Genomic DNA, 24,367 nt, shown 5'->3' on the forward strand with positions numbered 1-24,367 from the left:
GTTACAAGAATCATATTCTTCCCTTCCCTTCTCTCCCCTCACCCTTTCCCATAGCCAACACACAATTCCACTGGGTTTTACATGTGTCCTTGATCAGAACCTATTTCCATGTTGTTGATGTTTACACTATGGTGATCATTTAAAGTTTATATCCACAATATAGTTTATCTTCTGTGTTTCTACTCCCACAGTTTTTCCTCTAAATGTGGATAGTGTTCTTTCTTGTAGATCCCTCTGAGTTGTTCAGGATCACTGCATTGCCACTAATGGAAAAGTCCATTATATTCCATTGTGCCACAATGTATCATTCTCTGTGTACAATGTTCTCCTCGTTTTGCTCCTTTTACTCTGCATCAATTCCTAGAGTTTGTTCCAGTCCCCGTGGAATTCCTCCACTTTATTATTCCTTTGAGCACAATAGTATTCCATCACCAACATATACCACAATTTGTTCAGCCATTCCCCAATTGAAGGGCATCCCCTCATTTTCCAATTTTTGGCCACCACAAAGAGAACAGCTATGAATATTCTTGTATAGGTCTTTTTCCTTATTATCTCTTTGGGGTACAAACCCAGCAGTGCTATGGCTGGATCAAAGTGTAGACATTCTTTTATCGCCTTTGGGCATAGTTCCAAATTGCCCTCCAGAATGGTTGGAATAAATTCACAACTCCACCAGCAATGTATTAATGTCCCAATTTTGCCACATTCCCTCCAACATTTCTTACTTTCTTTTGCTGTCATGTTAGCCAATCTGCTAGGTGTGAGGTGATACCTGAGTTGTTTTGATTTGCATCTCTCTGACCATAAGAGATTTAGAACACTTTTTCATGTGCTTATTAATAGTTTTGATTTCTTTATCTGAAAATTGCCTATTCATGTCCCTTGCCCATTTATCAATTGGAGAATGGCTTGATTTTTTGTACAATTGATTTAGCTCTTCATAAATCAGAGTAATTAGATCTTTGTCAGAGGTTTTTGTTATGAAGATTGTTTCCCAATTTGTTGCTTCCCTTCTCATTTTGGTTGCATTGTTTTTGTTTTTTTTTTGTACAAAAACTTTTAAATTTGATGTAATCAAAATTATTTTACATTTTGTGATTTTTTTCTAACTCTTGCTTGGTTTTAAAATCTTTCCTTTCCCAAAGATGTGACTCATATACCATTCTGTGTTCATCTAATTTACTTATAGTTTCCTTCTTTATATTCAAGTCATTCACCCATTCTGAGTTTATCTTGGTGTAGAGTGTGAGGTGTTGATCCAAACCTAATCTCTCTCATACTGCCTTCCAATTTTCCCAGCAGTTTTTTTAAATCAAATAGTGGATTTTTGTCCCAAAAGCTGGGATCTTTGGACTTATCAAAAACTGTCTTGCTGAGGTCACTTACCCCAAGTCTATTCCACTGATCCTCCTTTCTGTTTCTTACCATTACCATATTGTTTTGATGACCACTGCTCTATAGTATAGTTTGAGATCTGGTACTGAAAGACCACCTTCCTTCACATTATTTCCCTGGATATTCTTGATCTTTTGTTCTTCCAAATAAACTTTGTTATTTTTTTTTCTAATTTAGTAAAGAAGTTTTTTGATAGTTCGATGTGTATGGCAATAAATAAGTAAATTAGTTTTGGGTAAGATTGTCATTTTTGTTGTTAGCTCATCCTACCCATGAGCAATCAATGTTTTTCCAATTGCTTAGATTTAGTTTTAATTGTGTGGAGAGTGAAATCTTGGTATTCTTAAGAACAAGTTATAGAGGTATGGGTTAATTAATAGTTATGGCAAACCTTTTGGAGACCCAGTACCCAAACTACAACCCTCATGCCACATGTGAGCCTCCCACCTTACTCCAGACAGGGGGTGGGGAGGAGGCAGAGGGGAGGGTAATGAGAGAAATGTCATCAGACATGCATGGAGTGGGGCAGAGGAGCAGCCCTCTCTGGTACACATCCCATAAGTTCACCAACATGGGTCTAGTTGTATGATTTGAGAACTGGTTGGAGGCTTGGCTTCAAAGAGTAGTCACCAATGATTCAAAGCAAACTTGGAAGGAGATCTTTAACAGAGTTCCCCAGGGCTCTGTGCTCTTTAAAATTTATAATCAATGCTTTGGACAAAAGTATACTTAGCTTATTAATGCTTATCAAATTTGCACATGCTACAAAGGTAGAAAATTATAGCTAACAAACTGGATTAGATAGCCTCTGAGTTTCCTTTCAACTCTCATTCTCTGAGATCATGTCCAAAAGTAGAATAGACTGATTCAGGGGTTAAGGGAGTTCCCTATCACTAATGGTTTTTAAGCAAAGTATGAATGAATACTTTAAATTTTATTTATTTTAATTAAAATCTTTATTTAATTAATTAAATTAGAATATTTTTCCATGGTTACATGATTCATGTTCTTTCCCTCCCCTCCTCTGACCCCCCTCGCATAGCCAGCATGCAATTCCACTGCATTTTACATGTGTCATTGATTAAGATCTATTTCCATATTATTAATATTTGCATTAGGGTGATCGCTTAGAGTCTAGCATGAATACTTTTTAGATGTATTGTAAAGAGGATTTTTGTTCAGGTATGGATTGGATTAAATATCAAACTTAGAAACAGATCTCTGGTAGAATGCCTCAAGGATCTCTGGTCCTGTGCAAGAGATTCTGAGGCCTTGTACAAATCCAAGAATAAGGGATGAGATTGAAAGCTCATTGGGCTTATCTTTAGCATGAAGAAAGTCTTTGTCTAAGAAGTCAAGGAGAAAATTATGTGTGAAGATATAAGATATTTGTCAGATGATAAGCAATGGCCTTGGGCAGCTAGGTGGTGCTATGGACAGAATGCAAGATCTGGAATCAGGAAGTATTTTTCTAAGTTCAAAAATCTGACCTCACCCTTGGACAAGTCATTTAACTCTGTTTGTCTCAATTTCTTCATCTGTAAAGTGATCAGGAGAAGGAAATAGCAAAGTACTCCAGTGTCATTGTCAAGAAAATCCCGAATGGGCAACAGATTTGGACACAAAATGGCTAAACAACAGTAACAAAATGACCTTTGATAATTTTCACTGATTTCTAGATCAAGAATATTGTATAAAATGAATGCAGGTCTTATTTTCTCAATGACAGACTAGTTTTCTTAAGATAGGCTACATAGTGTGACTATGGAATAAAGTTTTGGAGTCATGAAAATCTGAGTTCAAATTTAGCTTCACACACTTATAAACTGTGTGACTAAACAAATTACTTAACTTTTCTCAGTCAGTTTCCTCATCTGTAAAAATGGGGCTAATAGTATCACCTACCTCAAAGATTTGGTTTAAGGATAAAATGAGATCATATTTAAAAAGCACTTCATAAACCTTTAAATGCTAGCTACTACTACAATTATTATTATTAGATACTTTGGATGGTTATCTGTCAGAATCAGCAGTGCTGCTATTGTTTAAGACATTTTGGGAATTCCTCTTTTGGTACTTCATTCAGAGCAAATTTGAATCATATGAGAAAATCTTGTCATTTTATAGTCACTCTTGGATTATTTTTTTTGTGGAGTGGGGGAACAAAGTAAGGGGGTACTTTTATTTTGACTAAAAATAGTATTGCCTAATTCAGTCAACCACTTGGTTAGCTTAGAGTGATATTTGGCTGCTTCTAAAAATCAAATTGACATTTGTAGGTAAAGATGTGCCACCATTGTGGATAGTTACCAACTTTTGCCAAAGGCTCTTAAAGAATTAAAAAAACCCCAGCAGTACACTTGGGTAAATTAGATCTGGTGTGTTTGTTTAAAATCAGTCACGGTAAAAATCATTACAACAACATATGTTCCTCCCAGTGTCTAACATGATGCTGGACACATAATAGATGTTCAATAATATTTGATTGGTGTTAAATGGAATTGTGGAGGAAAATTATCTGAGATCAGTATGTCACAAATAATGTTAGACCTTGCTAAAGGGACAAGGATTTTAATATAAAATTAAACCTGGAATAAGAGGTCAGATATAATGGTGAATTATGGAAAGAGCTAAACCGAATACTGAGTTGTCTATTGAGCAATAAGTGACCAGTTCCAGAAGGAATTGGTTCAGCAATGGCATAGCAGACATGTATATGTAGTGACAGATTAGAAATTCCTCCAGATTAAATTTTAAACCTGAGAACTATCATTTGCTATTTGATTTATGGGAACGGTTTAGGGCTAACTACTTTTCAATAACCTAATAATTCATATTACAAAGAAGTTTAAATGACCTTTAATATCTGCCAACATGTTCAGGTATAGAGAAAGGATGGAGCATTTTTGTAAATCTAAGGTATTCCTCTGCTGAAGAACATCAAGCTTGTTAGAGTGGCAATAGGGCAGTTTTGACCAATAGTTCCATGGGTACATCCAAAGTGTGGTTGAGGAACCAAAAGATGAGTCAAACACAGAGCTTTAAGCCATTAGATTTAGAAACCTTTGAAAGTTCTATACATCTTCTCATTGTTGACTTGGAGATTTGGGTTCAAACCTAGATTAAATTTAAACCCTTTTCAGAAGGACTTTTTTGGCTTCTGCATCTCCTACTTTCCAATACATAAGACTATCTCAATTGCTAAGTAAATTGATTAAAAGGCAGTGGAGCCTAATAGATTGCAAATGATATCCATGCCTTGAAAAGTTGGTGCCTTAGGATAAAGCTTTCAGTGCCTCACCCCGGTTACAGCTCTGCATATACTTTATTAAAAATAGGCTTTTGAAGGGATAGCTTTTGTTTTTATATTACCTTAATTTCTGTATTTATTTCCCCCTGCTCAAGCAGAGAGCAGTTTCTTATAACAAAGAATAAAAAAGGGAGACAGAATAAATCATATCAGCAAAAACTAACAATTACATCTATAGAATCTGACAGTATTTGCAGCATTCTACATCTGCAAAGAAGAGAGAAAAATGAATTTTAAAATCTCTTTCAGTTATGCTTGGTCATTATAATTTCACAGTATTCAGTTATGCTTTTTATTGTTGTCTTTATATTGTTGCAGTTTTATGAATGCTGTTTTCCTGGTTCTGCTTGATTCAATCTGCATCAATTTATATCATCTTCCTATGCTTCTTAGAATTGTCCATATTCTCATTTCTTATGGTATAGCAATATTCTGTTACATTCATGTACCACAATTTGTTTAGTCACTCCCCAAAAGAAGGGTTCTTGAGTATACTTGTATTAAGGGCAACAGCTTAATAGGTCTGTTAAAACAACAGTTAGAAAATAAAGAAAAAGCTCTCAGACTGGAACGGCGTCTTTAGCAAAGCATTAATGGAAACTGGACAATCTACTTGTCCAACCAGTTGAGGCTGTTTATGTAAAAGCAAGAGAAACTGGAGAAAGTCCAAAATATTGAGAAGGGAAAACAACATCCCTTAAGTTAGAGGGAAAAATTGATTATAAAATCAATTCCTTCTATAAAGTTTAGCTTGATTGTATCACTGAGAAGTGAAAGTAAACTGAGTTTTTAAAGGACACTTTACTTTAGTAGATTACAAATTCCAATAGTTCGCATGGCCAGGTTTCAAATTTAGATCTGAGACAATCCATTTGTTGTCTGAGTCCAGAAAAGCTCATTATTAGAACATTATCCACAAAATGATTATTCTTTCTTTTTCTCCTTCTTTCCTTCCTTTCCTTTCTCCTTTCCTTCCTTCCTTCCTTCCTTCCTTCCTTCCTTCCTTCCTTCCTTCCTTCCTTCCTTCCTTCCTTCCTTCCTTCCTTCCTTCCTTCCTTCCTTCCTTCCTTCCTTCCTTCCTTCCTTCCTTCCTTCCTTCCTTCCTCCCTCCCTTCCTCCCTCCCTCCCTCCCTCCCTTCCTTCCTTCCTTCCTTCCTTCCTTCCTTCCTTCCTTCCTTCCTTCCTTCCTTCCTTCCTTCCTATGAAGACCACCTTCTAAGACATAAAGGGGTAGCGATTACAATAGTGAAGAGTGAATTGGCATCAATTTTGTATTTATTTTTGAAGTTTTGAAGGATAGAATTCACTAATGAAAAAATTTGAATATCAGGTACTTAGAAAAAAAGGTATCTTATAATTCAATCCAATAAACAATTATGAAATGATTATCACATGTAAGGCATTTTGCTGGATAGGTTGTGGAGATGCAAAAACAACACAGTTTCTGCCTGAGAAGAGCTTATATTCTTCTGAGTACACATGACATGTATATAAACAAATATAAACAAGGTTATTTCAGAAAAACGGAGAACTATCAACTGGGTTGAGGAGAAGTCTGAGGAAAGACTGTATGGAGGAGGTAGTACTTGAATTGAATACTGAATAAAGATGAGGATTCTGAGAGGTGGAGAAGATGAGGGGGTGGATTCCAGACAAGGGGGTGGCTTGTATGAGTGCACTGAGGCAGGAAATAGAATGCTGAGTTTGGGGCAATAGCTGGTAATCTAGTTTGTCTAGAATAAAGAATGTGCTAAGAAAAATTTCAAATGAGATTGGGAAGATAGCTTGGTTTAAGAATGAGATGAATGCCAAATGCCAGACTGAAAAGTTTGTATTTTGTCCTACTAGAGATCATAAGGAAATAATGAAGGTTTTAGAGCAAAACAGTAATCAGGCCTGTGTCTTACTTAGGAAGATTATTTTGTCAACTATGTGATGGATGGATTGGAGAGAAGAGAATGGAAAGAGGATGACTGATTAAGAGTATATTATGTATTCCAGGCAAGAAATCCTGAGAAGCTAGACAAGAAAAATGTCAGTATGAGTGGAGGGAAGGGATTAGATATGAGAGATACTACCATAGGAGAATTGACAATCCAATCTAATGTAACTGGTTGAATATGAGGAATGAGTCATGTCACCATGGAGAAATATACAAAATTAATTAATTAATTAATTTGAGGTTAAGAATTTGGGAGAGTAGAAGATGGTGGTGGAGAGGGCTTAAAAGAAGTAAGAAAGCTATGAGGAGGGAGGAGATCAATTCTGTTTTGGACATACTGAGTTGGAGATGGTAAATACATCCAAGCTGAAACATCAAACAAGATGCAATCAATGTAGGAAGTGTGTAACATTACATATACTGTCAAGACGAGGTTGGGAGAAAGATTCAGGCCTGGATATAGAGATTTAGGAGTCATTTTTGCAAATATGATAATTGGATTCATAAAGGAAAAACAGATGTAATCACCAAGGGAGTAAAGAAGAGGGAGCCCAGACCGGAGCCGTGGGTGATGGCCATACTTACAGAATGGCAAATGGATTGCACTTAGCACAATGCCTGGTCCATAATAGGTGCCTAATAAAGGCTTCTCAACTTGACTTGAAAAAGAAAAACTTAGAAGGGGTCAGAGCTAGGAGAAGACATACTTTATATCATGGTAGTCTCTTGTTTGGAACTGGCTAGCTTGATCACTTCACAATGCTTTGGTTCCTTTGTGGCATTGCAAAATGTATAGGATTTACTATGCATATTAGTGCATGTGTGTGTGTATACAGACATAATATGTGAATGTGCATGTGTACATGTGTGTATGGATAACCAGTTGTAGCTTTATTTCCCCAACCCAGCTAAGGCAGCATAGTCATATACACCACTACACACACACACACACACACACACACACACACACACACAGTCATGTTTGGTGATGATCACTATTAATAGTGTCCTCTATCTGTGGGTTGGACATGGATTAAAAGACTGACCAGTAGTCAATAGTTACTTTCATACTACAAACATGCACAGACTCTCTCTTAGTTTGCAGTTACTATTTACAACCCTGACATTTTTGTGACGCTGTTGAAGGCATGATTGTCCTCATCCTCCCACTCTCAATTTTCCAAAAAGTCTTTGACTAATAGGAGTCACCCCCTTCCTTATCAGGTCTCTGTTTTGCTATTAATGTTTCTTAGCATTCCATTAGAACATTTGACTCTTTCCTGTTATTCAATCAAATTTTTGAAGTGTTTTCTTCAGACTCCCCTGTCTTTCAGTGCCTTTTTCCAGTGTGCCTGTAAACTTGGAATCAGGTTGTACTTTTGAAACTTTCGCTATTACAAACTTTTTACTTCTTCCAATTGGCAATGCTACATTCAGGCCCTACTCTGAAGTAGACAGGACTGAGTCCTAGCAGCCTTGCCTTAACCTTGTTGGTAAGTCAGTCACATTCACTGAGCCTTGGAGTGTGCCATGAGATGAGATGTAAAGTTTAAATGTTTGTTTGTTTGTTTGTTTTGTGTGTGAGAGATGGAAGTTCAGTAAGATGGTGGACTCCTCACTGAATCACTGAGACAGGGTCAGGGAGCCTTTCCATCAAAACCAGTTAAGTTTCATGTACCCAACCTTAACCCCAGTTCAGTTCAGATAGGACTGAAGTAGTCCTTGTTTTGATTGGTTAAAAGGTTATAGGATATGCAGATAGATGAGATTTAAACAGTTCTTATTTAGATTGGTTAAAAGCAGCTTGAATCATTAGGAGAATTGGTTTTATAAATCGTGTGTTCTGATTTACTAGCTTTCAGGATAAGATTGTAACTCTCAAGTGACCAGCCAATGGTAAAGGAGAGTAGGGACCATCTTTGTGGCAGGGACTAGGATCAAAAGGAGGCTGCCTGCACCCATTCTTTGTTCTTGTTTGCTGGCTGTAACACTTACAACACCGGCTCATGAGTGCCCCTTCTTGTGAAGATGAAATAAAAGAGCCTTTAACACATTGATCCCAAGTTCAAGATTCTTTTGAGTAGGTGGTCGTTCCTCTCATTTTTCAGTGTTATCAGTTTCTATGTGATGTTACTCAGAAATGGAGAATACAGAAAGAAATGCACCAGCCTTTGCAAAACAACCCTAAACACCAAAGGTTACCTAGGAAATGACTGCAGGTTCAGAGCTGGTTCAGGGTGGAGGCACATTGGGCACTAATTAGGATATGGAGAAAAAGAACTAGTGGAGCCTTGGAACAAGCAGACAGTCCTACACAGCATAGCTTATAGTAGTGTATCAAAGGACTGCTCATATAGCATATCAATCCATCATTAGGCATTTATTAAGAAGCTAATCTATGCCAGGTCTTGCGGTACAAGTGAAATGATAAAAATTAATGCCTCAAGAGTTTATTTTGTATATCACATATTTTGTATTTATCTATGGATATTCTTATTATATCCCCTGATAAAATATAAATGTAAGATAATTTGAGGCGGGAGAAATTAGGAAAAGACTTCATGCCGAAGGTGGCCTTTAAGCCAACTTTTGAAGAAAAGTGAGGATTCTAAGAGGTGGAAATCAGGAAGGAGTGTACTCCAAGCACAAATAATACAAAGGCATGAAGATGGGAGATGGAGGATGTTGTGTGTGAGGAATAGCAAGACCATACCGGTCAGAGTGCATGGAGGGGAGTAACGTATGGTAAGTTGGAACCAGGTTGCAAGAGGTGTTAAATGTCAAATTGAGGCACATGCATTTGATCCTTGAATTAATAAGGAGTCACTGGGATTTTTCTGAGTAATAGATTGCTATGGTCAGGCCTATGCTTTAGAAATAATCACTTTGGTAGTGGTGTGGAAGACAGATTAGATAGATTTAGAGACTTGAGGCAGGGAAATCGATGAGAAGCTAATAGTCCAAGTCAGAGGTAATAATGTTTGAACCAGGATTATATATGTGTCAAGAGAAAGGAAGTCACATGAGAGATGTTGTGGAGGAATCAGTGACAAAATTAGGAATCAGTGATAACATTTGGTAACTGATTGAATATGTGGGTCAGTGAATGAGGATGACCCTGAGGCTGTAAATCTTGGGTTCCTGGAAAAATGATAGACCTTCTTTCCCAGAAATAGGAAATTTTATAGGTGGATTGGGGTTTTGGGGATGGAGAGACATAACAAAAATCTGTTTTGAACATGTTGAATTGGAGCTGCTGGGAGGACATTCATTTCAAATTGTCGAATAGGCAGAGGTTAGGAAAAAGACTAAGACTAGATATATAGATCTTTGATTTATTTGCAGAAAGATGGCAATTAAACTCATGGGAATTATGAATTCACCAAGAGAGGAAAGAAGAGAGACTAGGCCAGAATCTGAGGGTATATGCACAGTTAAGGAGTGCGATGAGTGATGATCTAGCAATTATACAATCCATGGAACTGAGACTTAGTCATAAGCAAGAAGGTTTTTTTTTTTTTGTCACATTTCTTTGTACACTATAAAATAACAAGGGAAGAAACAATGTTGTAAAATTAAAGGATGAAGTATATAAGCAGATTCTGGCGTGGTCTTGGTGTCTGCTGCCTCTTGGAGATAGCTGTTGCCATGCTGATCAGTGTGGGAGGGAGTATATAACTACAGCAAATTTAGGAGCTCAAATATGGAGTTGGTCTCACGTGGCCAGGCAGAAAGACAGGGAAACAGGGCACAGCAAACTGAGGAAAGTCTTTATTTTAAGAGATGGTGGCCTAATCATTATTTCTTGCCATCCTCTGAACTTTTAACACTTTCTAATGGTACTCATTTGGAAATCAATCATATAGTCTTATGGTACTTCTTAAATTTTTTTTAGCATTTTATATGTTTATGTTTTGTCTTCCAGGTCAACTGTAATCTCTTTAGAGATGAAAACCCCGTTTTCAATAGCACCTACAACATTGTCTTTCAAACAGTTGATGATCAGATATTTCTTGATCTCTTGCATTACAGCTACAAAGAACTATGCAGAAATGCAATGAACTAATTAATAGGAATCCCAGAGTTTGGTGTATAGTAAGTACATAAATGTTTGTCAACTGACTGACTGACTGATTAAGAGATAAATGGGGGAAATATCATCTGTATGCTCTGTAGATATCTATGCACATACCCCAGCAGTAGGTATATAGGAGAATCTGGAAAATGTGAGCTCTCATCTGATTGAACTTGTTTATGATGGGCAGGTTCTCAATGGAACTTTGTTTATCTGGTTATCTTGTTATAGGAACTAAAGTACGAAAGATTCATCCATTTATCTGCCAAATATATGCTATACTTACTGTGTTCTATGTACTGTGCTAGGAAGTATAAAAAGACATTATTAACTATGGATTTAGCAACCAAGACACATTTAAATAATTGATTTAGGAAATGATAATAGGCTTTACTTTCTGAATGTCACATTTGGTATGTGCATATGATTGGGAAGAAACTATAACAATCTGGTATCAGTTATCTGATTTTAGATATATGAAATCTGCATGTCTTTGGTTTTTAAATAGTAAAATTCTGGAAGTTAATTATTTCAGATCCTCAGGATGCTGTCATAAAGCCACATTTCTTATTTTAATTAATTTATTTTTGGATTTAAAATTTTTTATTTAAAAAAATTTTAGAATATTTTCCCATGGTTACATGATTCATGTTCTTTCTCCCCCCTTTTCCCTTCCCCTCCCGGAGCTGACAAGCAATTCTATTTTATTACTCAAAACCTATTTCCATATCATTCATTTTTACAATAGAGCAATCTTTTAAAAACCATAACTCCAAATCATATACCCACGTAACTGAGTGATAAATCATATGTTTTTCTTTTGCATTTCTACTCCCATAGTTCTTTCTCTAGATTTGGATAGCATTCTTTTTCATAAATTCCATGGTATTGTTCTTGATCATTGCATTGCTATTAACAGCAGAGTCTATTACATTTTGATCATTCCACAATGTTTCACTGACTATGTACAATGTTCTCCTGGTTCTATTCATTTCACTCCACATCAATTCATGGAGGTCTTTCTAGTTCATATAGAAATCAAGCATTTCATCATTCCTTATACCATAATTGTATTCCATCATCATCATATACCACAATTTGTTCAGCCATTCCCCAATTGAGGGACATTCCATTTTCCAATCTTTTGCCACCACAAAAAGCACAGCTATAAATATTTTTGTAAAAACATTTTTCATTATTTTCTCTTTGGGGGTAAAAACTCAGCAGTGGATCAAAGGTTGGATCAAAGGGCAGGCATTCTTTTAAAGCTTTTTGGGCATAATTTCAAATTACCTTCTAGAATGATTGGATCAATTCACAACTCCACCAGCAGTATATTAGTGTCCCAATTTTGCCACATCCCCTCCAACATTTATTATTTTCCTTTATAGTCATATTAGCCAATCTGCAAGGTGTGTTATTTCATGTGGTACCTCAGGGTTGTTTTGATTTGCATTTATATAATCAGGAGGGATTTAGAACACTTTTTCATATGATTATTTGTAATTTTGATTTCTTCATCTGAAAATTGCCTATTCATATCCCTTTACCATTTGTCAATTGGGGAATGGCTTGATTTCTTGTAATTTTGATTTAGTTCCTTATATATATATATATATATATATATATATATATATATATATATATATATATATATATATATATATATATATATATATATGGGAAATTAGAACTTTGTCAGAGAATTTTGTTATAAAAATCCCCCCCCCCAGTTTATTGTTCACTGCCTAATTTTGGTTACATTGGTTTTGTTTGTTTTAAATTTTAAATTTCATATAATCAAAATTATTCATTTTACATCTTGTAATGTTTTCTTTCTCTTGCTTGGTCTTAAATTACTTCCTTTCCCATATATCTGACAGGTATACTATTCTATGTTCACCTAATTTATTTATTATTTCACTCTTTGTATTTGTCATTTACCCATTTTGAATTTATCTTGGTATAGGGAGTGAGATGTTGATGTTCGTCTAATTTTTCCCATACTGTATTCCAATTTTCCCAACAGTTTTTGTCAAATAGTAAGTTCTTGTACCAAAGCTGGGATATTTGGGTTTATCAAACACTAGCTTGCAGAGGTCATTTACCCCTAGTCTATATTCTTGAACCACCCTTCTATCTCTTAGCCAGTACCATATTGTTTTGATGATCACTGCTTTGTAGTACAGTTTAAGATCTTGTACTGCTAGGCCCTCATCCTTCACAGTTTTTTCATTTGTTCCCTTGATTTTCTTGACCTTTTGTTCTTCTAGATGAACTTTGTTATATTTTTTTCCAAATCTATAAAAAAATTTTTTTTGGTAGTTTGATTGGTATGTGCTGAATCCCTCTTCTCAATGAGCAGTATTATAGCAAAGTCCAGTGAGGTTAAAAATTTTAAGAATTTTAAAAACTCTAGAATTTTACCTACTATTACCTTTAAAAATAACTTCTTTGTTTCTTCAATTATCAAACTGCTTGCAATAGTATCATATCTTGAGAGAGAGAGAGGTTTCTAAAATAAATAGAATATATTTGGTTACTGGACCAAAAGGCAACTACTCAAAACAAGGGAAAATCCATTTTTTGGTCATAATTTTCTAAGTCATTGGAACAAGGACCTACATAAATAAAATAAAAGGGTGATGTATCATAGCACCTGAAAAATAGTAAAATATATATCACAGTAAGCCTCAATATTGAGGCTTACTGTGATATATATTTTACTAAGAATACATTATTGTATACATAAGAAAAGCAGGAATCATGTATGTATAAAAGTAAGGGGTTTACTAAGTTTCTTTAAAAAAATCTCAGTAATGAAGCATTACTCCTTTTAATGCACATGTGCATTTTTATTTCATGAAATACCAAGCTCTAAACCATGGAAATAAATGAAGCTTGTTTGGATGTGATTTTTAGACAGATGGAGTTGTTTTTATAGTATTTTGTTAGCCAGAATTGTGGAAGGCATGCCCACTTAGGGGCTTACATATCAATATTATACTTTCTAGTGTTCATGTTACTGATCTCTCATTCTAGTTCTTTTCTTATATGTTGATTGTATGAAATATATAGCCATTATTATCATTAACTTTTATTGAGTGCCAGTAACATTGGGGGTTCAGTGTTAATTAGCTTTCCTACCCTTGTAGTGTGTAGTGAATCTTGCCTAGTTCAAGATATCAATTAGAGCCACCATTGCCAACTGTCTGCTTCTGAGCCTGGCATGCCTCTGTAAACTTGGACAAATCACTGGAACTCTAAACCTCTCAGTTCTCTCACCTATAGGGAGGATGAAAAGCATACCTGATTTATGTTATAGGGTTATCACAAGGGGAACCTTTGAAAATTATTACTATTTTGAATTGGTAATACACTAAAAATTATGATGTCATAGATTCTGAGAATGCTAACAGTGGTGATCTTTGAGTCTCCTTGCTCCATCACTGTTCTTTTCTCTTATTGCTTCCACTTTTTTTTGTTGGTAACTTTTTTGGTACTCATCTTTCTCATAGGCCATTATAGCTAAATATAAGCCCCTCTCTTTGGCCACCCAGATCTTCTTGAGGCCTATAAGATGCTGCTGTAGTAATGCTTTAATAAAAAACTTCTTGTTCTCAGTTATACATCATGATTCAGGGTGTTTTCTTAGAATTCCATAAAATGACTCCTGTTTGGAGAGTGGTGATAGTTAATTATAGGGGTTGAATGACTTTAAATACCTAATTCCCCTTCCATTTGCTTTGTAAAACTAGAGAATGGTGTGATTTTAAAATAAAATTATTTTTAAAAGGATAATTAACCAACAACCCCACCTTCTATATCGCTTCTCCCTTATCTAGGGAGTATTTGAGAGAAGTGTAAGTAGAAGTTGGAAACATTTTGTTCTTGGAACCTTTGATATTTGTTGTTTTTAGGGCTGGCTAGTTAAGATTATTGAGTCAAATGTTTGCTTTTCAGGACTATCCTTCAATGAGGGGGGAATGGGAGGTGGGAAGAAAAACCCTTTGCTTATATAAATAGTGCTTTCACATGGGATGAAGTGCATGAAAAGCTCAGGATTTTTCACTATCCTGGAGTTCTCAACACAATTCTGGGGAAGAAGCTTTAAAATGTAGCATGTATTTACACATATGTATATAAATACACATTTATGTGTCTGTGTACATATGTACATATATGGACAAATGTATCTATGGAGACACACATAAATACACCTCCTTCTTGACATGGCACACTTTCTTTTACCCTTAGCTTCAACTCCCATTCATGATCTTAATGTATGAGACCTGATATGATGGAAGAGGAAAATGGGGAAAAGGGAATAAAAATTATAAGGTTTTGTATCAGAGGGCAAGGGTGTGAATAAACTTTATGAACTAATGCCAAGATTAGATTAAAACATGGCTGCACTGTGGTATAATGGGTCCTGAGGAATAAACTACATAGTGTTCTCCAGCGGGCATAATTAAGAATAAGGTCAGTGGAAGGCTGCAATAGGTCTGTCACCTTGATGAGAGGAGGAGGGTAAAAAGTTGAAGACAGCCTCTTGTAAGTGCCTCTAATGACGGATCCTTGTTTCTCAGGAAGTGATCTGCCGCAAAAGTAGATGTTGTGACACCCCAAAGGCACACTCTTCTGTATGTGCTAAGTGAGTCAGCTAACTCCTTCCAAACCCTGTAGCAAAATTTGGATAATTCAACACCTTTCAACCCTAGCTCCTCGAGGCACCAAAATATTTGATTTGTCCTCTATTTGAAGGGCTCTTAGGGACTAAAGGTTTCTGTGCAGTGGTTCCTCTGTCCCCTTCTTAAGATGGTCCGGGACAAAATGAGTCATGATGGAATCCGGAGACAGGGAGAAGTATGTGTGGGAACCCTAAAATGAGATGAAAGTGGGGGAAGGGCATCTTCATTTGTTGAGACCTACTAAGAGAGTATTTAACTAAGAACTTGGTGAGAAAGGTGAAGAATAGAACTGAGGGAGCAACGCTCAGGGGAAGGGGGGATTCATTGTGTTAATAATTAAAAAAAAAAAGACCCTTAAACATTTCCTACACACAAAGAAAAAATCATTTAATTCCACTGAATCCCAAAGGAACAAAAAGAAAGGGACCAGAGCTGCCTTGACCACCTTATGCTCCGTGCGTAGGGTAAGGACCAAAAACAAACAGTAGGTGGATGGAGGAGAAGGAAGAGGAAAAAGAGGAGGGGGACGAAAGGGCAAGTGGGGAGGGTGAGGAGGAAAAACAGGAGTAAAAAGGGGAACGGAGGTGGAGGAGGAGGCTCCGCATCCCTAATGAAGGAATGAATGGGAGCCCCTCTTCTCCCCATCCCCCCGCCCGGCTGGCGCCCGCCCACCCGGCCGCAGAAGCGGCCAAATGCCTCTTCGCTGCGAGCGCTACGCCCGCCTGAAATCCCGGATCTGCTGGGAGGCTTCTCAGCGGCATCGCGCCTCGGAGTGGAGCGGCCGAGCCGAAGCAGGGAAGTCGAAAAACAGAGAGGGGACTGCTGGGCTGCCTTGGGCCGGGTGCACTTGAATGCCCGGCTCGGCGCCCCTGCGCACCTGAGGAGACCAGACGGAGGAGAGAACAGGGGGCGGGGACGGCGGCGACAGGAGGAAGGAACAGGATAGGCGGTGGCGACGGCGGCGGGACGTGCTGACCGCCTGGTCCAGTCCCGTCCAGTCCCCGGGCCCGGGGCTACCCCCTCCTCGCGCTCCCGCCCCGGGGGCTCGAGGCCCGCCCCGCCCGCAGGGATTTGAAGCTCCGACTTCAACCTTCACCATGACCCGGAGATCCTAGCGGGACCTGGCCACCTCCTACCCCAGTCCATCCATCCCTTCTTCATCCTCTCCTCTAGCCCACCTCCTTCCATTCCCTCCTTCCTCCCAGCTCCTAACACCCGCCCTCCTCCTTTCGCCCTCCCTCTCTTCTCCTCCTCCCCCCGCCCGCCCCTTGCTGCCGCTCTCCTTTCCCGGCGCCGCGGGAAGCGGGTTCTCTTCCCCCATCGCTCTCTCTGGTCCTCATCCTCTCCTTCCCCCGCCCGTCCGGGGCCGCGCAGTGCGGGCCGATCCGCACCCCGCCCGCTTCTGACCGGGGCCTTCACGCCCCCTCCAGTGCGTCCCGCCCCCCGCGCTCCCCGCCCCCTCTCTCCCCAGCCGGGCGGCTGAGACCCCGGAGCGACCCCGCGGCGGCCGCCGCCGCCCGCACAAAATGTCTGCCCGGACGCCATTGCCGACCGTGAACGAGCGGGACACGGAGAATGTGAGTAAAGCTGCACGTTCCCCCCGGAGGCCGCGCCCGTCGCGCCTCCTCCCGCCACCGAGCCGGGCCCGACCTAGCCTTCTGGAGCCCTGAGCCCCCCTTCCTTATCCCCCTCCTCATACCACCTTGGCTGGGGTGGAGGGTCGGGGGTCGGAGGCAGGGAGGTCAGGGTGGGGGTGCCTGCCCCCTCCCCTATCTGGGCAGGGGGCAGATCCTCTGTGTTAATAGAGTGGTGGAGGAGGCGATGGAAGTGAGGAGGGGGGGAAGGAGGAGAAGGAGGCGGCGGTGGCGATGGCAGACTCGTCTCCCCAGAATAAGAAGCACGGAGGCCGGCTTTATTTATGCCTCTGCATCTGATCCACGAGCTTCGGCTTTTCCTCGGCACACTCCACTGCTGCTCTTCTCTTTCTGGCGCGCCCCCATCCCTTTCCTTTCGGATCCTCTTCGCTCCTCATCCTTCCCCGCTTCAGCTCCCCATGACTCTGCTTTTTGTAACGTTGTATTCACACTTTTTCATTCGGGGTGGAAGAGACGAAGAGTCAAGCCCAAGAGGAGAAAGGTGGACGGGGAAAATGTGTGTATCTGTGCTTTGTGTTTACCTTAGTATGAGGCTGTTGGGATGAAATGAGCAGAATTTCAAAAACTCCCAGCTTCTCTAGCTTTGGGATTAGGGCAAAATGTTTTAAAGCCTTATAAAGACAACAGCGCTTTCTTTTCATCAACTTGGTAGTGATGACTCTAAGTAGGTTTTACTTTATATATCTCTCTTCCTCTGGTATGTCACCGAGATGCGAGTCAGTGAGGGGAAGGGTTTTCAGTTGTCACTGCTGTGCCTTTGAACAAATAGTCCTGAGGAATATTTATGAAGATGGAGCCTTCTTTAAGTATTTAAACTTATAAACTACCCAGAAAATCATGTTAAATAGTAATGTCTCTGAAAAAAAGTTGCTTCTTGAGGTTTTGATCGAAAAAAGAAAAAAACAAAACGAATTATGGCATTCAATTGGGGCTTTTCCTTGATTCTTTGCCTGTTTTGGGAGAATATAAATTAAAATCTTGCTGGTTTTCTAGAGGCGTTGATAGTATAAATTAGTTGGTACTTCAGCTCTTAAATTAGGCACAAAAGATTCGAGAGACTGGGGATTGAAGTTAATTCTTGAGGCAATTGGGTAGGATTATATATTTTAGTGCCTGTGCGTTTGGGGTACATGAACGTTAAGATGGAGAAATTTCAATTGTAAAATAAAACTGTAAGAAGTCGGAATAGTAACTGTAGGCTCAGAAGTTTTTGTTCTTACTTAAAATCTGTGAGTTTTAGGTAACAAAGATATTGTAGAGCAACTGATTTTAAAATTGTGATTTAAAAAAATTGCATCATTGGTGGTTTTGTTTTTATATTATGGGTAGTCAGTTTGAATGAAAGTAAGCCATAAGAGTAAAGGGGGAAAGGTAGAAAATATATGCTTCTTTTAGTAGTCTTCGTTGTTAATAGATGTTACTTGTAAAAAGCAAAGTGGCATTGCATTTCCTCTTTATTGATGTTTGTGAATGAAAGGTGGTAAGACAGAGGAATAGTTTATTTTTGTCTGCTAATTTTCTTTCAAGGATAATGATTTTCTCAGTATTTGAGCACATTTAGTCTTGTTTCTGGAAAGAATCAATATTATCTGTCTACACTTGTTGGGAAGCAGACTAGTATAGATTTGTGTACCAAAGAATTAGTACAGGATATATTATGTATAAAGGCAATATATGTTTATTTAAGTTAAGCAAAAATTATGCCAATTGTATGAATACAAGTTTTCTGTCAAAAGCACATTTATTAAGACTTTTGCTAAGTAAGCACTTTGGTAGGTGCTAGGAACTGAAAAGCTAAAGTGAAACAGTTTCTGCCCTCAGGGAGCTCACATTCTAAGGGGAAGACAACTTCCGGCACAGGGATATAGGTAGACAAAGCATATATAAAATTACTTTAGATGGGAAGGTAGTAGCAGCTAGAGAACCAGGGAGAGACCTGATGTTAAAAGTGGTTCTTGAATTTTGTTTGGAAGGAAACTAGGGATTCCAAAAGGCAAAGGTGAGGAGACAGGCACAGGGGGTAACTACTGCAAAGGCAAAGACACAGGAGATGAAAATTATCTTCATACATAATGTGTGAGGAATCATACAGAGTTTATAGAGTCCCTGGAGTGGGGAGTAAAATGTAAAAAAAAAAATCTAGAAAGGTTTCTGATTAAAAGTATCCACTCCAAAATACTCACTTAAGTTAATATAGTTGAATATTGTCTATGAATATTTTTTCCTTTCTGACTTAGGACCTGCAGTCTTCATTCTCTTTTTTTAATGAAATTTTCTAGTGCCTCACTCCTTATTACCATTTATTTACCAGAAGAAATCTAGGTGGTACAATGAATGGAGCCCTGGTCTTGGAGTGAAGATAACCTGAATTCAGATTCTGTCTTTGATACTAACTGTATGACCCTGGGCAAATCAATTTAACCTCTCTCTGTCTGACTTTCCTCCTCTGAAAAAATGGGGGTAATAATAGCATCTACTTCCCAAGTTTGTTGTGACACATTCACAGTATGTTCATATAATACTAAAATGAAGCATATGCTTTGCTTATTTCAGTAATCTTAATTATTAATAGAGGTCAGTTGTAGAGGGGCATGCAAGCCTAAAAACAGTTATTTATTATTGATAAGGATTAAGCATTGTTATTATTTACTTTGTATATATTTTTAAATTCCCTTATATGTATACCAAGTTGTTTCCCTGTAGAATGTAAGGTGCTTGACAGAGGTATATTTCTTTTTTTGGCTTTGTATCCCCAGTGTCTAGCAGATTATAGACTTAATAAATGCTTGTCAGTTAATTAATTCTTTACCTCAAGGAACTTAAAATTTAGCTGTGAAGAAGATAAGGCCAATACAACAAAACAATTAGCATTCAATACCAGAATATATAATTAAGTACTTAAACTATGTTAAGATAGAATGTGAAAAGCATTAATGAAGATTGTTAAATGAACCTGACTTTTTTCCATCCCTTAATAACTGATAGTAAACACAGTTTATTCTTACTTATATAATTAGTGAGCTGGAATAGCAAGCTAATTTGATATGTATTATTGATATAGTTAATATATTAATATTGGCATAAGTAATTAAACTTGCTTTTTAATACTAGGTATTTACTTGAAAACAAATATTTTCCAAAATAATTGGGAGAAATCTTCCCACAATATGAACAAATATTAAAAGAAAACCCTCTTCTTCAAAACATGTGAAGACTAAGGTCAGTAACTATTTTATTCAGTGTTTGAAGATGAAAATAATTGAGATACGCAGACATTTTGGCATCATTCTCAACATAAAAAATTACTCTTTTAGATATATATGTGTGAAAACTTTTCAATATGCATCCTTATGAACTTAAGACTGAGATATTTTTTTTCTCTTTGGGAACACTAGTTTTTTTTCAAAAATATTTATTTTAGTTTTAGGGCCTATTTATTCTAATATTCTCTAAATAATTAAGAACAGTTATGCTATGACTGATTTCTCAATTAGTGAAAACTAATACTGAGTAAATTTTTAAAAAGTTGCATGTAATAGCTTTACAAAATATTAACAAGATTTTTTGACAATATTTACAAGATTTATTTTTTTACTTTGTCAGGACACAGTTGAACAATTGTAATTCCAACTCTTAAAGTACTAGTAAAATTACATGTTGATAGTTTAAGATTAAAAAAAAAACCTTGAAGTCACTTAAAAAACTGAGTAATGTACATTTTATAGATCTGAGATACTTAGACATTTTTTAATATTGCCAAGACAAGGAAAACTGTGATGGTGATACTTGGGGAGTAACTTTAAAATTTTAAATTGTTTTGGATACATAGAGAATGTTAGCTAGCATATAGCCATTGATAGTTGCTCTTAGGAGCTTATTACTAAAGTATCAAGGGAATGAGGAGGCTATTTAGTACATGTGTGATGTTTTAGAGAATTATACAATAGCAGTATTTCCTGTGTCACCATGGACTCCCAGTCATCCTCCTCTCTGTTCATTGCTATATTTGCCTAAATTATTTTAAAGAACATTTAAAAATGTTCAAAGCTATTTTGTTATAGAAGTAGACAACATGCTATGCTAATTCACAACCATACTTCTGTTTGAACTATTCTTCACCCAACTTTTCCTCTGAAACTCTTGTGCAGATCATACCTTATTTTAAGATTTAGATCAAATCTCACTTCTTCCCCCAAACCTTCGTCAATAAGCTTTAAATTAAATGCTGAATGTCTAGGCTGGGTATTCAAAACTAAAACTAAAATGATTGTGTCAAGATGCTTATAATCCTTCCATGAGCAATGTGTAGATACATATATACATATGCACATGTACACACATGTATGTATATACGAAACAGTTTCTAGATCATTTTGGGCAGAAGGTACTAGTAGTTGGTAGTGAGCTGGAATACGAATTGGAGTGATTGGATCAATAAAGTGTTTCTATAATACCCCCTTTTAAATCTTCCAGCTTGGCTACCTTGTTGTAGTAAGGGGAATAGATATCCCCCTTCTTAATTTCTTTCTTTGTTTAGTTAGAACATTTTTAGTTTGGAATCTTGGCAGATAATTTGTAGGTTTAAGTTATAATGTGTGTGTGTGTGTGTGTGTGTGTGTGTGTGTGTGTGTGTGTTGTGTGTGTAATTTGCAAGAGAGTGATGCTTTGATTTTGCTGTCAAATTTGACTATCCTGAAAAATATTTGACAAATTGGGAGAATGTTGTGGGAGGTGCCAGTTAGTAAAAATATCAATTTAATTAAGTTCTAGTTTACAGTGGAACACAATACTAAACATGAATCACTATGGTAATTTGGTAATCAGGCTTAGACAAGCTAGTAATAAATAGAAAAATCTAAAGTTACTAAGTACCCAATGAATCACATTTGGGAGCATAGAACCCAACTTGGGGGACATCAAGAGATAAGATAATGAAGCCAAATATGTATGGATTGGGCAAAAGACCTAAGAGAGTAGTATCCCAGGCTGCCTAAATTACTTCTTATGCCCCAATACCTTTTGAAAACATTTTTTCTCATTATGCTTTTAGTATAATTTTATTTGCTGTGTATGATAGTGGCAACTTTAGATTTCAGTAACTGTATCTCTTAACTTGATTACTTTGAAAAAGTACTTTCTAGTTGTACTGTTTCCCCTTTTCTAGAATCATGAATGTAGAAAGGAGTCCTAGGCTGAGAATGTGGTTGTATCACTACCAAATTGTAAGACCTTAGGAAAGTCAGTATGTTTTACCCCCTCCTGAAAAAATAGATTTGTTTAGTTTCATAAGGTACATCGATCCTCTTGCTTCCTTAGCATTTTATTGTTTGTTATTTCTCATTTTGTCCTAGAATTATTTGTGTTTTTATCAGACTTATTTCAAAGTGTTGACATCACCATTAATGATCTGATTATCACAATAAACAGTTTTATCTTGGAATATCAGATAACAAAGTAAAATTTGACTTTCATTTTTAAACCACATCTTTCTTTAGAAATCAAAAGACAAACAAAATACATTTCAATTGAATCTAGTAATTGAAAGATTAGATTTTGCTTTGTATATTGAGACTGACTAGATTAGAAGATTGTGTATGTGTTTATAAGGATGGAGAAGCTGGAGGCCTTGAAGTAAATTTAAAAATATAATTTGTACACAAATAAGACATGCATAGTATTAAAATTACTTTGAAGTTTGTATAGTTTATTTTTTAATAAGGACTTACTCTTCATTAAAGTTATACCATCAGTTAAACTTTTAAAATGTACTATTCAATAATTTGACCACCAAAATATTATTAAATGCTATAATTTTAGTAAAGCACCAAATGTGACCTTTGGAAAATATTTATATAATTTATCTATAATGATTCATCTGTTGATTTAGGACTGTGATGGTGAACCAATGGCACGAATAGACGTGTCTGTAGGGCATGCATACCAAGGACTCAGTGCCCCCTCCCTGCAGCCCAGAGTTCTCCTAACTAGAAAACCCAAGGAAGGCACAGCTGGGCTGCTCCTCTTCCCCTCTCCCCTGTAGGAGGTAGTAAGCAGGTCTCTTCAAGACTGCATCCCTTGGAGGACCAGATTGCCCCACCCCACTCAGAATACAATGGCCTCTTAACTACCTTTGGCCTGAGTGAGAAAGAAACAACTAAAGTCTTTACTGTCAGAAGCAATCTGTGTCTTTACTATACAAAAGGGGATTTGGGGACATGTCTTTCCCTGTTCTATAACCCATAACCCTCTTCCCCAGTTTCTGGGCCTCTTTAGTCTGTTCAATTTTCATTCAAAAGGATCCTTTGCCTGAGGGAAAAGTATTGGCTTATCTGAGCAAGTGGATCTCCCATTAAGCCCTCCATCTACATTAAAACCTGACTTCAACCCTTGGCCATTTGCTAAAAAAAGATTCATTTGGAGGATACTTCTGGAAGGCTGGAATGTGATGAGATGAATGTGTCAGGATGATGTAATTTAACCTGAGGATTATATTTTTCTATAAATAAGGGGTTTTCCTGCAAGCTAGGGCATTTTTTGCTTTTTATTCCCCCTAGCCACCTTTTTCTCTCTTTCTCTCTCAATAAAGCCTTGCATTTGAAATGGCTTCTGGTTCCTTGAATAGTAGCTAAAGAGGGTGTTCTTTGAAATTTTCACGGTCCCCTCAATTTCCACTTTGGAGAGGACCTAGGTTTGAGGGGATCATAGCTCACATAACTAGAGGGGAACAGAGTACAGTGCTTAAGCCCCTTGCCTCTCCCTCTTCCCAAGCCTGACTACATCCCCAGCCTCCCTGCCTTATTCTTCCTTTTGGAACTCTTTAAGGGTATAGACATAATAATGGTATTGCTTGATCAAAGGGTAAGCACTCCCAATAATCTCTTAGTAAATAAATCAAGTGACCTTTCTAAAGTTGTAGCACTGATACTGTTGACTCTTTTGATTTTCTTTCTATCCTTTTGATTCTCTCTTCTTGTCTGACGACTCCTATCATTCTCTTTTGCTAGATCATAATCCATCTGCTTATCCCTTGACTGTGGGTATATACTCAAAGGCTCTTTCTCATCCCTCTTCCCCCTTCTCTTTCTTCTCTCTCTGCTCTCCTTCCCTCCTTCATATTTTACAACCTTTGGCCAAGTATTTCATAAAATACCCATCAAGGAGCCATACGATCCTAGGCAGGTTACTTCACCTGACTGTGCCTTAGTTTCATTGACTATGAAATGAGAGCATTGAACTCCATGCTAAAATTCTTTCTGTTTTAAATCTAGTTCTGTGATCCTAGATCTCTGGACTTTA

General features: G+C 37.5%; 1 protein-coding gene across 7 annotated transcripts in view; it reads left to right on the forward strand.

Moving 5' to 3' along the window:
* Positions 1–16,791: 16,791 nt before the first annotated feature.
* MARK1 (microtubule affinity regulating kinase 1) overlaps positions 16,792–24,367 on the forward strand; it is a 162,977-nt gene continuing 155,401 nt past the window's right edge. For 5 of the 7 annotated variants that reach the window (XR_008916221.1, XM_007481421.3, XM_007481422.3 and 2 more), the window contains exon 1: positions 17,001–17,567. Coding sequence is in view for 6 of the 7 variants with exons in the window: in XM_007481421.3 (XP_007481483.1) it covers positions 17,238–17,567 (330 nt within the window). In the remaining variant the exon portion in view is untranslated. The other 2 variants (XM_007481424.2, XM_056815962.1) reach the window with 1 other exon arrangement.

This window comes from Monodelphis domestica, chromosome 2 (genome assembly GCF_027887165.1).
Source record: "Monodelphis domestica isolate mMonDom1 chromosome 2, mMonDom1.pri, whole genome shotgun sequence".
NCBI lineage: Eukaryota > Metazoa > Chordata > Mammalia > Didelphimorphia > Didelphidae > Monodelphis > Monodelphis domestica.